This window comes from Tenrec ecaudatus, chromosome 17 (assembly GCF_050624435.1).
Source record: "Tenrec ecaudatus isolate mTenEca1 chromosome 17, mTenEca1.hap1, whole genome shotgun sequence".
NCBI lineage: Eukaryota > Metazoa > Chordata > Mammalia > Afrosoricida > Tenrecidae > Tenrec > Tenrec ecaudatus.
In genome coordinates, this window is record NC_134546.1 from 7,830,699 (window position 1) to 7,846,397 (window position 15,699).

A 15,699-nucleotide genomic window follows, 5' to 3' on the forward strand; every position below is an offset into this window, starting at 1 on the left:
AAGCGGCCATTTAGCTCAGAAGCAACAAAGTCCACATGGAAGAAGTACACCAGCCTGTGTAATCATGAGGTGTTGATGGTATCAAGTATCAGGCATGAAAGAACAAAAAATCTTATCATTGTGAATGAGGGAGTGCAGAGTGGGGACCCAAAGCCCATCTGTAGGCAAATGGACATCCCCTTACAGAAGGGTTGCAGGGAGGAGACGAGACAGTTAGGGTGCAGTGTAGCACCGATAAAACATATAACTTTCCTCTAGTTCTTAAATGCTTCCCCCTGCCCCTCCCCCCCCCCAGGGGCAATCATGATCCCAATTCTACCTTACAAATCCAGCTAGACCAAAGGAAGTACATTGGTACATATATGAACTGGAAACACAGGGAATCCAGGACAGATGATCCCTTCAGGACCAGTGTTGAGAGTGGTGATACCAGGAGGGTGGAGGGAAGGTGGGTAGAAAGCGGAAACCAATCAAGGATCTACATAAAACTCCCTCCCTGGGTGGCAGACAAAGAAAAAGTGGGTGAAGGGAGACGTCAGACAGTGTAAGGCATGACAAAATGATAACAATTTATAAATTATCAAAGGTTTGTGAGGGAGGGAGGAGTGGGGGAGGAGAGAAATGAGCTGATACCAAGGACTCAAGTAGAAAGCAAATGTTTTGAGAATAATGATGGCAACAAATGTACAAATGTGCTTGACACGATGGATCGATGGATGGATGGATGGATGGATGGATGGATGGATGGATGGATGGATGGATGGTGATAAGAGTTGTACAAGCCCCCAATAAAATGATTTTTTTTTAAAGTTATCAGTCTTCACAATGAGACCAGAAGGTGGTGCCCAGCTACCACTAACAACAGCTCTAACAGGAGATGACATTTGAAAGGCCTAGATAAGAGTGAAGGGGTGTGTGGGTGTGGTGTGTGTGTGTGTGTGTGTGTGTGTGTGTGTGTGTGTGTGTGTGTGTGTGTGTGTGTGTGTGTGTGTGTCTGTGTCTGTGTTGGGATGGGGTTGGGGGAGAGTAGTAATTGGGTATAGATTGTTGGAACCCCTAAGACTATGGCCTTTATTCACTCTCCAAGTTTGACTCAATTTTTAGCCAAACAATAGAACTATAACATTAGTGAGGTATGTACATTTTAGAATAATTTACAATTTGAGATCAAAAGGACAGCTTTAACCCTAGGATGAAATTCAGAAGGGTTAGAAATAAGGAGGACTTAAACAGGAAGCCCAGAGAGGAAATGGGATAGTGATGTTTCCTGATGGAGACTGCAATCAGTGAGATGACACAAGTGGGACTGAACTGTTGAATGACAAAACTCATCTGCTCTGTAAACCTCCTCTCAATTCACACAGATTTAAGTAAGTTATTAGTAAGAAAGATCTTAGTCTCTCTAGATAGAGAGATATACTATTAGCTTTGTTGGAAACCTGACATTCCACTATCCAAAGTAAACAAGACACTATTCCCATTTGACTCGTGAAAACCAGAATTTTTTTTCTGTACAGTGAACAAGACAAACTCAAGAACAGAAAAGGACAAGAATGATATCAATAACTGAAAACAAGAGAAAAAGTGAAATGTGTGATTGAATGGTGGACTTGTTCCAGCACTTCCCTGTCCCAACAACCAAATTTATATACTTCCAGCCAGAGAGTAAAGAGTATTTTTCTTAGAGCCTCCATAGACTCAAGCTGTGTTCTCTCTCAATGCTGTTTGAGGAACAAAAAGAAGTCTGAAGAGGCATGTGCTCAGGGTTGTGGGGCCGAGGGTGAACGTTTCCCAACAGAGTTCTTGATTCCATGCCCCAAGACAGAACAAATACACTGGCCTCTCTCACCAATGCAGCTTTCTATCTTCCTAAAATGTCTTCGTGATAAGCCCGTGACTGATGGTGCAGTGTCCTTTGAGAAAAGATGAAAATGATTCCTTTGCCATCCAAAACGCAGCCACCAGCCCCTTCTCAACTGACCTCTCTGCCTTCCCCCCTGACTTGGTCCAGCGGGTCCTTTCAAAACCGACTGTTTTGGTTCAACTTTTTTTTGAAGGCACCTTAGCGACACTAAGTATATTTTGAGCGAACATGTCTGAAGCCATTCACTGACCACAGCGACTCGTTTAAAACCTGTTTTCTTTGGAATCAACCCTGGCCATGTATGAACTGGAATCCGAGCAGCAATACTTTTTTTACCCTTGTGTATTTACCTCTTCCATCAACTCTGTTGTTAAGTACAACAAAACAAACCAAGATCATTACTTTGCTTAGAAATATAATATTCTATCTTCACTTAAAATAAAAAAAGCTAGTAGCCATCAAATCACCTCTAACTCATGGTGAATCCATCTGTTGGTAGAACTGTCCTAAACACGTTTTGAACAAGCTGATTTTTCAAAGCAGATTTCCCTGGCCCTTCTGAGGTGCCTCTGAAAGGTCATAAACTAAACCTTTCGATTAGCAACTAAGCACATTAACCAGTTTTATCATCTAGGCACTCCGATTAACTATTACTACCAGCTAAAAACTGTTCATACTTATTTTTGCTCCTGTAAGGATTTACCCTCAGGAAGAGTTCTATTCTGTCCAATAGGATCTGTCCAACTATGAGTCAGTCAACTTGATGGCAGTGAGTTTGGGTTTTGGTTTGTGCAAGACAAAGCCGGAAGTTATTTCAATGATTTAAAAGCTACATGTGCAGCACAATAAGGTGACTATGATGGAGAAATCAAGTACATGTGTTGGTTCAATAATTCAGTAATTTAAAAGTAAAGGCAAATTTCCACAAAATTATAGCAAGGTTAAGAAAAAACAGAAGTTGACCATGCTGCTCTGAACAGCTTCTCACTAGGCCTCTTCCAAATTTCCCATTAGAAAGTTTCCAAGGAGGTTAATTCCACAACCACCCGTCCCCCTTACCAGTTACTGTGCGGAAATCACCCAAATTTCAATAATTCACATATGCTCCTGTTACTTTGTCATCACAGAACCAGCTCAATGTCCCACATTAAAGGTCAAGTAAGAGCTGTCTGCAAGTTAGATACTGATAACCTGGACTACTCGCTATTGTGTAATAAATGATCTTTGAAATTAAACTACTGCGCCAAAAACTTTATGATCACCTGTCCTGTCTCAGAACATTAATTTATGTATCACTGCATTTAATACGCTAACTCTTCACTGTTCGTAATGCTTCCAAGTGTCCTTACCCATTAAAACATTGGAAGGACTACAAAGTTTAAGCTATCTGGCACACAAGCAAAAGAATGATTAACCATGACACCAGCCAAATATCACAATGAAGAAACAGGAATATGCCACTGTTTCTTATAAATGTTGGGTTTCCTAGAATTTTATTCTCAATGTTCTCAATGTAATTTAAATAATAACTAATATTTTAGTAATGTATATAATATAATAAATAATGCACATTGTTATTGTGGGAAAGGTACAAATAGCAAGTGACTTCCAGAATAGGCATGAGTTACAACCATGATACTGATTTTATTGTTGTTGTTATTCTAAACCATTAGGAATTCTATAAAAGGTTGGTCCTTAATCTTGTAATTATATTTCAGAGTACCCATAATTCCTGTATTTCTAGATAATAAACACAAAAATTCCTTTGCATTCTCATGTTTTAAAAACAATGACCAAAGGAGAAGGAAGAAAGTTTAACAGCTACAAGCAACATTATTTGATTAAATGTATCCAATACACTAAAAACAAAACAAAAAAACTTAGCAATAATGGCGATTTAAAATATAACTCACAGTTAGTCTTCAAAGTATTGAAAGATTCATACCTTTGTGTCCAGGAATTAATATAAGCAAATATTTTGAGAGTATGTTCCTTTCTGAGCTGTAGTCCATCACCACCTTCTATATCTGATACTGAAAATAAAGTAGAAAAACAACTTTTAAACACATAAAAAATTATCAAGCCAATATTGAACACTGAACCATTCTTTAAAACAGAGCTAGATTTACAAATACAAATATTTGAGAACATTTTTCTCCTACTTTCATTAAAGAAAATAATTCTTTTTTTTAATTAATGACAATTTTGAATTTCAGAACAAATTCTTAAGATGTAATTTTGAAGGACTGTCCTTACACAGTTTCATGCTTATTCTAGCTATATCTTTCAGCTACAAATGCATGTTCCTGTTCTATACTTTGTGATGCTGGGACTACAACTCTGCAAAGGACTCCCCCCCACCCTCCCCCCATTTTCAATCTGGCTTCCTGTTAAGCTCTTCTTCCAGTACACCAGGAGTGCACTAGAAGATAAAAGAGGAGGGGCCAAGAGTTCTGAGCTTGCTGTGTGTAAACCTAGCAACAGCATTTCTTGCTTCTCTTGGCACGCCACAAAACGGTCTCCTGGTGTTCCTTTTAGAACAACAGAAGTATCAGGAGTCAGCAAAACTTTCAGTAAAGAACCAAACAGTAAATACGAGAGCTTCAAAAAGCTCATGGTGTGTCATTTTATGACAATGAAGCTTTTTCATAAATTCAGTGAATCCCCTCATAGCTTAAGCTTCAGAGGCCCCACTGTCACAACTATGCAACCCTGCTGTTGTACTGCAAAAACAAACAAAAGAATACAGTGCAAAAAATAGGTGGCAGGCCAGAGTGGGCCCTCCTGCTATAGCTTGCCAACACCATGCTAGATACTTGAATGGGGATAAAGAAAGAAGCCAGCGCAATAGAGTGAACTGAAAATGACTCTCCTATAGAAGGTAGGAGCAATGATCATTTGTTATCATGGAGTCAATTCTAACTTATGGTGACCACATGTGTGCAGAAGGCAGAGATAATTTTGTAAACACAATCTCTATGTCTCAAATGCTAAATGAAAACAATGTTAGTTGTGAAAGGACACACAAAGCACTGACACAAATTTCATCAAAATACAGGAATGAGCAGAATACAAAAGAATACTACAGATCCAACCTAATTCAATGGTACCTAACAGCGACTGCAGCTAAATATGCCAGATTAAACAGACCCGACTTGTCTCCACTGGTCCCCAAACCCAATTAACATCAAAGTAAAGAGGGAGACAAAAACATACACCTGAATAAGGCAAAATGAAGAGATAAAAATTAAATTGAGAAAAAAAATGGTATTGGACCTAATTAACCATAAATATCTGACACTGGGAAATAATAAAAGCATGTTTACTTCATCCCAGAAAACCTGTTAGGCTCAAGAATTAGAAATACTGAAAACAGAAGTACATGTGGCACAATAAAGAGACTAAAGCCTCATTAAGAAGCTGTTAAGAAAAAAAAAAAAAGACAAAAGCTGTTAAGAGACCCCACTGCCAGCCCCTACCCCCTTCCCATCATCCATAACAGAAACAAAAAGTTCCCAAATGACTAACTTTCCATTCCCATTTTGCTTTGTCCCCCATGACAGAGTAAGTCTTGTCCCTGCATTAAAGGACAAGTAGGAGCTGTTGACTGTTCAGAAGCTAGAGAATTGCCATTCTGAAAACTACAAGGAGTAAAGTTCCCTGAATCTATTAGGGTTGTAAGTTGGAATTGACTAAAATCAACTGGCTTGAAACTGTTTAAGCGCTAATCGAAAGGTTGGGAAAACCAAATGCAGTTACAGGCTTCTTAAAAAGGACACCTAGCAGTTTACTGCTCCAAAAATCAGCCACTGAAAACTTTACTGAGCACATTTCAGATCTGGCAACAGTGTCACCAGCAAGTAGATTGGTACCCAAAGAGGAAAGGAAGAAGTAAAACGCTCTCTCTTCAGAGATGAACAATCCCTACACATAGAAAATGCCAGCGATTCCACAACAAAGTTACTAAGAATAAGTGAATTCAGTAAGAGTACAGAGTCAATACACAAAAATTGTGTTTCTAGATACATCTGTAATAAATAGTCTAAAAATTTCTTTATAATAGCATCCTAAGAAAAATAGCACCCTAAAGAATAATTTTGATAGTGGTAATACCGGGAAGGGGAGGTAGAAAGGAGGAACTGATCTCCGGGATCTACATATAACCTCCTCTCTGGGGGATGGGCAACAGGAAAGTGAGTGAAGGAAGACGCCAGGCAGTGTAAAATAAGATAAAATAATAATTTATAAATTATTACGGGTTCATGAAGGAGGGGGGATAGGGGAAAGAGGGGGAGGGAAAAAGGAAAACGAATTGATTCCAGGAACCCAAGCGAAAGGCGAATTTTTAAAAATCATTTTATTGGGGGATCGTACAATTCTTAACACAATCCATACATACATCTATTGTGTCAAGAACATATGTACATTTGTTGCCATCATCATTCTCAAAACATTTGCCTTGTACTTGAGCCCTCAGTATCTGCTGCTCATTTTCCCCCTCCCTCCCCACTCCCCTCTACCTCATGATCCCTTCATCATTCATAAATTATTATTATTTTGTCATATATTACACGATCCGACGTCTCCGCCCGCCTTCTCTGCTGTCCCTCCCCCAGGGAGGAGGCTATAGGTAGATTCTCGTAATCAGTTCCCCCTTTCTACCCCACATTCTCTCCACCCTCCAAGCATCGCCACTCTCACCAATGGTTCTGAGGGAGGCATCTGTCCTGGATTTCCTGTGTTTCCAGTTGCTATCTGTACCAATGTACATCCTCTGGTCTAGCCAGATTTGTAAGATAGAATTGACATCAGGAAGGTGAATTTTGAGAATGATGAGGGCAACAAATGTATAAGGGTGGTTTACTAAATTGATGTATGTATGGATTGTGATGAGTTGTATGAGCCCCAATAAAATGGTTTTTTTTAAAATGACTGATAAATGCCCAGCTCAAGTGTTCCTCATACTGACTCCATCATCTTGCTTAACCCCTCACTGGTATGTAAGTTGAATAAACTATTTGACACGTTCAAAAAAAAAAAGAAGAAGAATTATGAACAAGAAGGTGACAGATTTGTCTAAAAACTATAAAATAATGTTGAAAGAAACTAAAGGAGAGTGAAGGGCGAAACCTGTACTCGGGAGGTAGATAGACTTAGTGTTAAGGTAATAACAGTGCCCATATTCCAATTCCCACAGAATCCAAACCCTCCGGAGCCAATGAAGTTGAAAGACATTGGTCACCCTCATCTATGCCCTAAGGAAATCACTAAAGAAATGCAGTGGTTCAAATCCACCAGTCACTCGACAGGAGAAAATTGAGGCTCTATGCTCTAAGGATTTACAGCCTTGGAAAGGTTATATATATATATATAGGGTCACCTTTGAGTAGAAATTGATTCAATGGCAGTAGTGTTGGTTTTATTGTTTTTTTATACATATGAACCGAAGATAAACTAATTGTTGCTTAGAACATGGGTGGATGTGTTGTAGGACTGGGGGACTTGATAATACTATAAACAAGAAAGGGAACGACATAGGACCATACATACAAGGAATATGGAAATTGTACATAAAGGGGAAAATAATACTTAGCTCCGACAGGAAAACTCAAGGTTTTCTGTGATCAGTGAATGGCTTCAGACAATTAAGGTGGGTACCACCAAAAACAAACTCACTACCCTCAAGTCAATGCCGGCTCACAGCAACCTTATAGAACTAACCCCCTGTGAATTTCTTAGACTATAACTGTGGACAGGAGTCGAAAGCTTTACTCCCGAGAGCAGCTGGTGGTTTCAAACTCCAGAACTTGCAGATCACAGCCCAATGTATAACCACTCTGCAACCACTGATATATCTATCTATGGAATATCAACAGGACACAATGAAACCCCCTGCCCCTTGTCAGAAGCAAGTGTTACCATGGCTACTACCAATGCCAAACAACCCCCTACACCACCCCAACATGCCTTCCTGTGAATTCACTGATTCGTCATTCTTGCCTCCTAATCCAGCAAGCAGCAGTGACTGCTCCAGCACAAGAATGTCAAACACCCCTAACCTATCTACACACAGGACACACTCCCAGGTGCCACTAGTCTGCCGTCTATCCCACCTGCTGACATGAAAAGCAGAAGAAAACTCATACACCCATGACCCAGCTCATCTATCACAACCATTACCCCGCACACCCGATGAGTGGCAACACCCACTGCCATACCAATGGACTGATGACAGCAGGCAATAATCGCACAGACCACCTTCAGCTGCCCTACACACCCAGTTCTGTTCACCCATGTTCAAACTGCCAGCCACTGACTGATCAAGCCACCTGAGACAAGTGGTAAACATTCAACTGCTGTGTTGCACACTTGCCCTGAAATTTCAAAATAAGAAATATGAACAAGGTAAATAAAACAATAAAAAACACCTTAATGACTCAAAAACAAATGACTGTGAAATAAATCATGACGACACAGGACAACATGGCTCAGGGCAAGGGACCATAATTTTACAAAAAGGGGGAAGGGGGGAGCCACAAGAACAATCACAAGAAACAAAAGGAACCTCAAACTACCTGAAAAGAGTCAAATGACATAAATAATAACCTCCATGAGAGCAATGAAAACACCAGCAGTACTGGAGTTAATTCAGAAAAACAATATAACAAGATAATAAAATAAACCATACAAAAACACCCACTCGAAACCCATTAGATTTAACAATGAATGTTCAGTAACAATGAACTCAATGGAAGGATATGGAGAATTGAAGACACTAAAGGAAGTATGAGTGAAATAGAGGATTTGACATTTTGAGTGAGACACACATACACAAACAGAAAAATAAAGCAAACTTAAAAGTTATGTGGACATCAGCAACAGAAACGTGTGATCAAAATTCAAGAATGGGCAGTAACCAAAAACAGCACAAAAAAACTTTATAATGATTTGCTGGCAGAAAGGTTTACCAGGTGGCGAGGGAGGAGGAAAAAAAAGAGAAGCTGATACCAACGGCTCAAGACAAAGTAAATGTCTAGAAAATAATGATGGCAACATATGTATAATTAGGCTTGATAATAATTGATGTATGGGTTGATATAAGAGCTGCAAGAGCCTCTAATAAAGTAATTTTTTTTTAAAAGGTTCACCAGTACCAATGATCAACCCACTCTATATAGTATGGATCACAGAAGAAATACCCGAGACCAGTCATACTCAGAGGAAGCCCTGGTGGCATAGTGGATACAGATTGGGCTGCTAAATGCAAGATCGGCAGCTCAAAACCACCAGACACTCAAAGACAACGCTTTCTGCACCTGTAAAGTGTTACAGTCTTGGAAACCCAAAGGGGCAGTTCTATCGTACAGGGTAGCTATGATTCAGAATGGACTCAGTGGCAGTTGTTTAGTTTTTCTGGGTTTTTCGCTTTTTTTTTTTAATTTATAATATAACTTTCCAAACACTCTAGAGAATCCTGAAAACAGCTTGGGAAAATGAAACAAGATGGAACACACTTATTCAGGTCACAGTCCTGATAGTCAAGTGAAAGGATGTTCCCTCATGGGTGTGGTCTACTTCCTCTCTAAGTGGCTGCTGTGGGGAAGTTTGCTTGCTTTTTGCTGGGTCTGGCTCAATCTCTGGTTCTTTGGACTTGAGCAAATAGCATGCTATATTGCCTGTCAACTGTGGATTCATCACTGCTGCAGCCACAAGCCCAACATTCGGACCTTAAATTCATCCTCCATGGAGCCTACCTGAATTTGGAATTGCCCACTTTTATAATAGTACGAGCCATTTTCTTGACACAAGTTTCTCTAAGTGTGTGTATACACACAGAGACACACACGTGTATGTACATTTACACACATGCACAGTCACTGATTTTGCTTTTCTAGAGAAGCACTGGTGGCATAGTGGCTACACATTGGGCAGCTAGCTGCAAGGTCAGCAGTTCAGAACTAGCAGGTCAGATGGCAGGCAGCTGATGACTCCCAAGCTGTGAAGGCAATATGAAAACAGGAAGCAACATGAAACCCTTGAAGAATCAGAAGCCAATATGCCAGAGGCAGAAGCCAGATGCAACAAAAAGCGAACAAGCTCTCCACAGCGTTTACTTTGTCTAGGAATTAGGCTACACTTTGAGGAAACTCCAGGGCTATGACCTGAGTAAACAGGATGCACTCTCACGAGCCACACTACTTGGATGCTCACAGGAGATCTCATCAAGTTGATTACATTGTTAAAGTCACATCATGGGTCATTATGAGGGCAAACACTGAAAATCCTAGCCCAGTCAAGTTGACACAAAACCTATCACAGTTCATCCCTTGTCAACTTGGCACTTGTACACATCTTTATATATAAATTAAAATGGGCCTCACATGATATATCTATACAACATAAAATGCACCCTCTATTTACATAAGTAAACAAAATAAAAATATTTGATGCATACATACAAAAGGGAAGTACGGACAATTAAAGTCCTTGTTCAGCAACTGACCACATGGCCATAGCTGGTATTCAGAACTACTTTCCTTCCACTCTAACCACTTGGTATTCCCTTTATCCTCAGCAAGCATGGCAGCTGTTTCTTTGGTGGGGTGACCCATGCCTTCATTCCTGAAGAGCCTGGATCATAAGTAGTAATGTCCAAATTAGGCTGCTTTAGTTTACCAATGACTTTAATCAGAGAGCATAGAAGTACTAAAAAGCATTTAAGAGAATCTGCCCCCCTTTATTATTTATTCCCTTGGTAATAAAGATCAATCATACCACTCCAAAAAATAAACACTCTTCTTTGGCTGCTGATCCAGAGGCATGAGGACCCCAAATTGGCAGAGATATTCTTAATTTCTAGTTCAATGGAATCAGTGCTGTGTCTCCAGGTGGGAATATTCCTCCCTTGGGAACCAAAACTCCCAGACCAAGAACATAGGAACAGAAAGTAAAAACATTGTGAGTGGATCACTAGGAATAAAAGTGAATGGAACCACTCACATTTCCACACCTAGGTTCCTGGATCTATGAATCCTGGCTATTGGAAAAACAGCACCATATGCTGGGCGCTGATTTAGAACACATATAGCTTCCTTGAAGGGACTGCCATTTAGTTGGCACCGTAATTGTGTCTTTACAAGGCCATTACATCATTCTATAAAACCAGCTACTTCAGGATGATGTTCAGGGGAACATATTAAGACCAATGGAGTCTATGAGCAAGGGCCTACTGCCACACTTCAGCAACTGTGAAATCAAGTCCCTTGATCTGAGGCAATGCTGTGTGGGGTATCATGCCAGTGGATTAGGCATTCTTTAAATCCATGGATAGTGGTTTGGGCATAATCATTGCATGGAGGGAAGGCAAATCCATATCCAGATTATCGATTCCAGTAAGGGAAAGATGGAAGTAGACTTATGTACTCAATCAGCTACCAGGTTGCTGTTTAATCTCCCCAAGGAATAGTCCCTGAGGAATGATCGCAGTCACTATGAATTGAAACCAACTCAACAGCAACTACAGCAACTTATAATTAAAAGCTAAATAAATACAGAATCAACAACAAAGGAAATAAAAAGAAAATCCACAAGCAAAAATAATTCAGCCCAGAAAGCTGGAATAGAGAAACCATCAAATCTACAAACAAACACACACACACACACACACACAGTCATAAAATAAAGAGCAGTAAGTTCATACCTACTGATAATCACACTTAATGTAAATGGTGTAAATACACCAGAGTCAAGGAAAAAAAATTCACAGAATGGAGAATTTTTGCTCCAATGTGTTGTCTACAAGAAGCACAAGATAAAACAGATACAAAGATAAAAATTTAAGCTATATTTTAAACACAAAGATAAAAATTTAAGCTAAAAATCAAAGGGAAAAAATTATATCAAGGAAATAGTAGGCAAAAGAGAATGGTAATACTAATCTCTGATAAAATAGGCCGTAAGGCAAAATCCACCATAAAAGACAAATAAGTGCATTATGTCTAAAAGCATAATTCACCAAGGGGACATAACCATAATTATTTATGAACCAAAAATACATAAAGCCACCTTTAGTGTCACTGAAAAGAGAAAGACCACAAAAGCACTTTAATATCACTTTCAACAAGAAAATAACACAAAGATACAGAAGATCTAAACAGCACAACCAATCAACTTGACCTCACTGACATTTACAAACCATACCATCCAACAGCAATACCATGCACATGGATCAATTTCCGCATTTAAGGCATAGAGTAAGTCTCAAAATTTTAATAAAACTTTTTTACACAATGCTACAAAATTTAAAATAACCGGGGGTGAGGGAGGAGGGTTAGGCCACTAATACAAGGAAACTAAGTTGCACACTACTTAAAAACCAATGAGTGAGGAGGATATTTTAAAACAGCATTTTTTAAAATCAGAGTTAAATGAGAATGAAAACACAACATAGTACAAATAACCTTTGGGACACAGCAAAAGCAATGCTCAGAGGACAATTTGCAGCAATAAATACACACATCAAAAAAGGAAGAGCCAATTAAATCAGTAACACCCAGCTTGCAGAAGGCTATGGATGACAGCGGAAGCCCAAAATCTATTCACAGGTCTTCGCATGAACTGAGCCTCTGGTGACTCCTTCTGACCATAGTCACAGGATATGAATAGTCTTGCATCACACAGCAAACCACAAAGTGGATTACAGGATCTGGAGTCAGGTAAAATGTCATCACCTACCATTAGAGCTCCCTTTTGACCCACTTTAACGTTTATTATTATTTGATGCCTTCTCTCTGAGGTTTTTCTATGTTTTGTCTAGTCGTTGTTAGGTTTTTTGTTTGTTTGCTTTGCTTAATTTTGTATGATTGTATTTTATTTGGAATGATTTTCTGAATAGGAAATTCAGGCAAGGAACGGTGGGGGGAAATGGGGTGCTAACAGCAATGTGTGAGAAGAAAATGATCTGAAATTGTATAGTAATGAATGAACAAATGTTCTATGTTGAGTAATTAAATTGTATATGTGAGGTATATGCCAATTAAAACTTTTTTTTTCAAGCCCAAAATCAGTAGTTTAATTCTGATTCAAAGAGGTAGGCGAGCAAGAAAATAAGCCCAGTTATGAGACAGGCAACGATAAAGATGGTTATATAAGTCCTTGCCTTTGTTTTTAATTATGTGGTAAATTATGTTGAATATTTTTCCCTAAGGTTGAAAAGCAAATCCTTTCATCATCAGTATGAATTCTACTTGATCATGATATGTTGATTTGATATGCTGTTGAATTCTATTGGCTAAAATTTTGTTGAGAATTTTTTTTACTTTTATGTGGTGAAAGAGATTTATACTGATTTATAATTTCCTTTTTTAATTGGCCATAAGTTGGAATCAACTCAGTGACTATGAGAGAGGTGTCTTTGGCTGGCTTTGTTATTAGGGTTATGCTGGCTTTGTAATATGAATTTGAGTAGTCCTTCCTCCTCTTCAATGTTCTGAAATAATTTGAGTATAACTGGTCAGCTCTTCTCTCAAAGTTTGATAGAATTCTCCAATGAAGCCATATGAGGAGCTGTTGTTGTTAGGGTTAAATGTATAAGTGTGCTTTACACAATTGATGCATGTGTGGATTGTAAAAAAAAAAAAAAAAAAGAGTTGTATGAGCCCCAATAAAATGATAAAAAGTGTGACCACTTTAATCTCTTCTTTTGTTAATGGCTCTTCATAATCTCTACCTCGTTTGTAAAATTACGCATGTTTCTAGACTAATTATGAAAAAATATCCTATTGTTCCATTGACATTATGCAGAAATTAACATCCATTTTGGTTTAGAAACAAGCTTATTTTTATCCCCATTTGTAAAAGGGTAAAACCATGTATGGAATATGTAAGGTCTTATCTACAGGTTTGAGTAACAGACATAAAAGTATTTTCTAAATAATAAAAGTAATAAAGCATAAATAAATGAAACAGAAAAAATATAAAATCATTAAGCCTATAAGTTGGTCCTTTGAAAAGATCAATAAAACTGACAGATCACTGGGAAATTAAATGAAAAGAATGAGAAGATGCAATTAACCAAAATGAGATGGGTCACATTTCAACACAACCAAATGACCAATATGTTATGAGAAACTATAACAAATTTTAAAACCTAAAAAATGAGCAAATTTCTAGAAACACTACCTATCCAAGCTAAATACAGCACTGTATAATCAACCCAAGCTGAAGCAGTAAAGCCAGAAAAGGAAATTAAGACATCCAAATTGGTATGAAAGAGTTAAACCATCCTTACCCTAAAGAAGGTATGATCCAATACATAGAAAATCCAGAGATTCCACAAGAAAGTTACCGGAACAGGAGGATTCAGTAAAGTGACCGGTAAAAAACAACACACAAAACCCATTGGATTCCTCTACACTAACAAAAGAGAATGCCAAAATGGTAATTAGGAAAACACCAACATTTACAATGGTTTCCAAAATGATTAAATATTTGCAAATAACATGATAAGACATGGCAAGGAAATTACAAAACACTACAGCAAGAAACCAAACAAAGACCTTCATAAATGGAAAAATATACCATGCTCATAGAAAGAAAAACTTAACATTGTGCAAATGCCAATACAGGCTGTTTGGGGGGTACAAATGAGATCCATTCTTGTGTCTGACAATTTGTAGCCAACTCAAAGCTGATGCAGAAGATGGTTCTTAATTAGCCTTACTTTAGGTGCAGGTGTTTCCCCAAATTGGGAGGCACCCCAGGGAGCTAGAATGGGGGGCTGTGGGAGGCTGGGAGGGGAGAGTGCTGAAAAAAGCAAATGCTTACACTTTATTCTGGATTATAATCTTTAGCACCAAAGTTTTTCATTGCCAAAGGGATCCTGAGTAAGGTTGGTTGTTTGTTTCTGAAAATGGGTGGTAGGCCAAAAAAGCTGTTCAATAATTTAAAAGCTACATGTACAGTAAGAAAAGAGGATTGTGAAGAATTGTGAGTTGAGGTTGGTTCAATCACTTCTAAGTGATGGCACATTTACACAATATTAAAGGGCAAGTAGGAGTGGTTTGGAAGGAGCCTCCCAGTGACAACATGGATATGTGGTGGGCTGCTAATCACAAAGTCAGCATTCCGAAACCACCAGCTGCTCCAAGGGAGAAAAATGAGTCTTTCTACTCCCATTAAAAGTTACAGTCTCAGAAATCCAGAGACAGTCTATTCTGTCCTATAAGAATGCTATGAATCAGAATTGACTGGATGGTAGTAAGTGAGGAGTTGTAAGATAGGCATTCATAACCCGACAACCTTGTACTAGTCAATGTGATCTATACTATAATACAACCATAGTAACAACATTCCGTAATAAGATAAAAATATGACACACCCACTTCATATGAAAAGAAAAGAGGTCCAGATAATTAAAACACTTTTGAAGCAGAACAAAGCAGGAGTTTTCAGTTCCTAGTCTAAGAATCAGGGAAACCATGGTAGCCAACCAAAGCATCAAGGTACTGGTTCAAAAGCAAACATAGACCATTAAGTCAAACAAAACTGAAAAGCCAGAAGTAAATTAATCCACCTACAGACAACTGATTTATAGGGAAGAGTCTTTTTATTGAGCAGTGTCAACACAACTGGATATGCACTTGCAGAAAAATGAAATAGGATCCACACCTCACACAAACACAAAATGGATCAAAGCCCTACATGTTGAGACCAAAATTGTATAAATTCAAAGATGAAAGCATAGGGAGATAAACATTGGGGTTCTAAAACATAACTAAAAACACATAAATATCAGAATATAAACAAATAACAGAATACAGATATAGTGAGACCTA

At 38.5% G+C, this 15,699-nt stretch overlaps 1 protein-coding gene across 2 annotated transcripts in view; it reads right to left on the reverse strand.

Moving 5' to 3' along the window:
- The window catches only part of USP34 (ubiquitin specific peptidase 34), a 218,811-nt gene that overhangs the window by 180,723 nt on the left and 22,389 nt on the right, over positions 1-15,699 (reverse strand). For both annotated transcript variants that reach the window (XM_075535336.1, XM_075535335.1), the window contains exon 2: positions 3,810-3,897. In XM_075535336.1, coding sequence (XP_075391451.1) covers positions 3,810-3,897 — 88 coding nt within the window. The remainder of the gene's footprint in view (positions 1-3,809; positions 3,898-15,699) is intronic.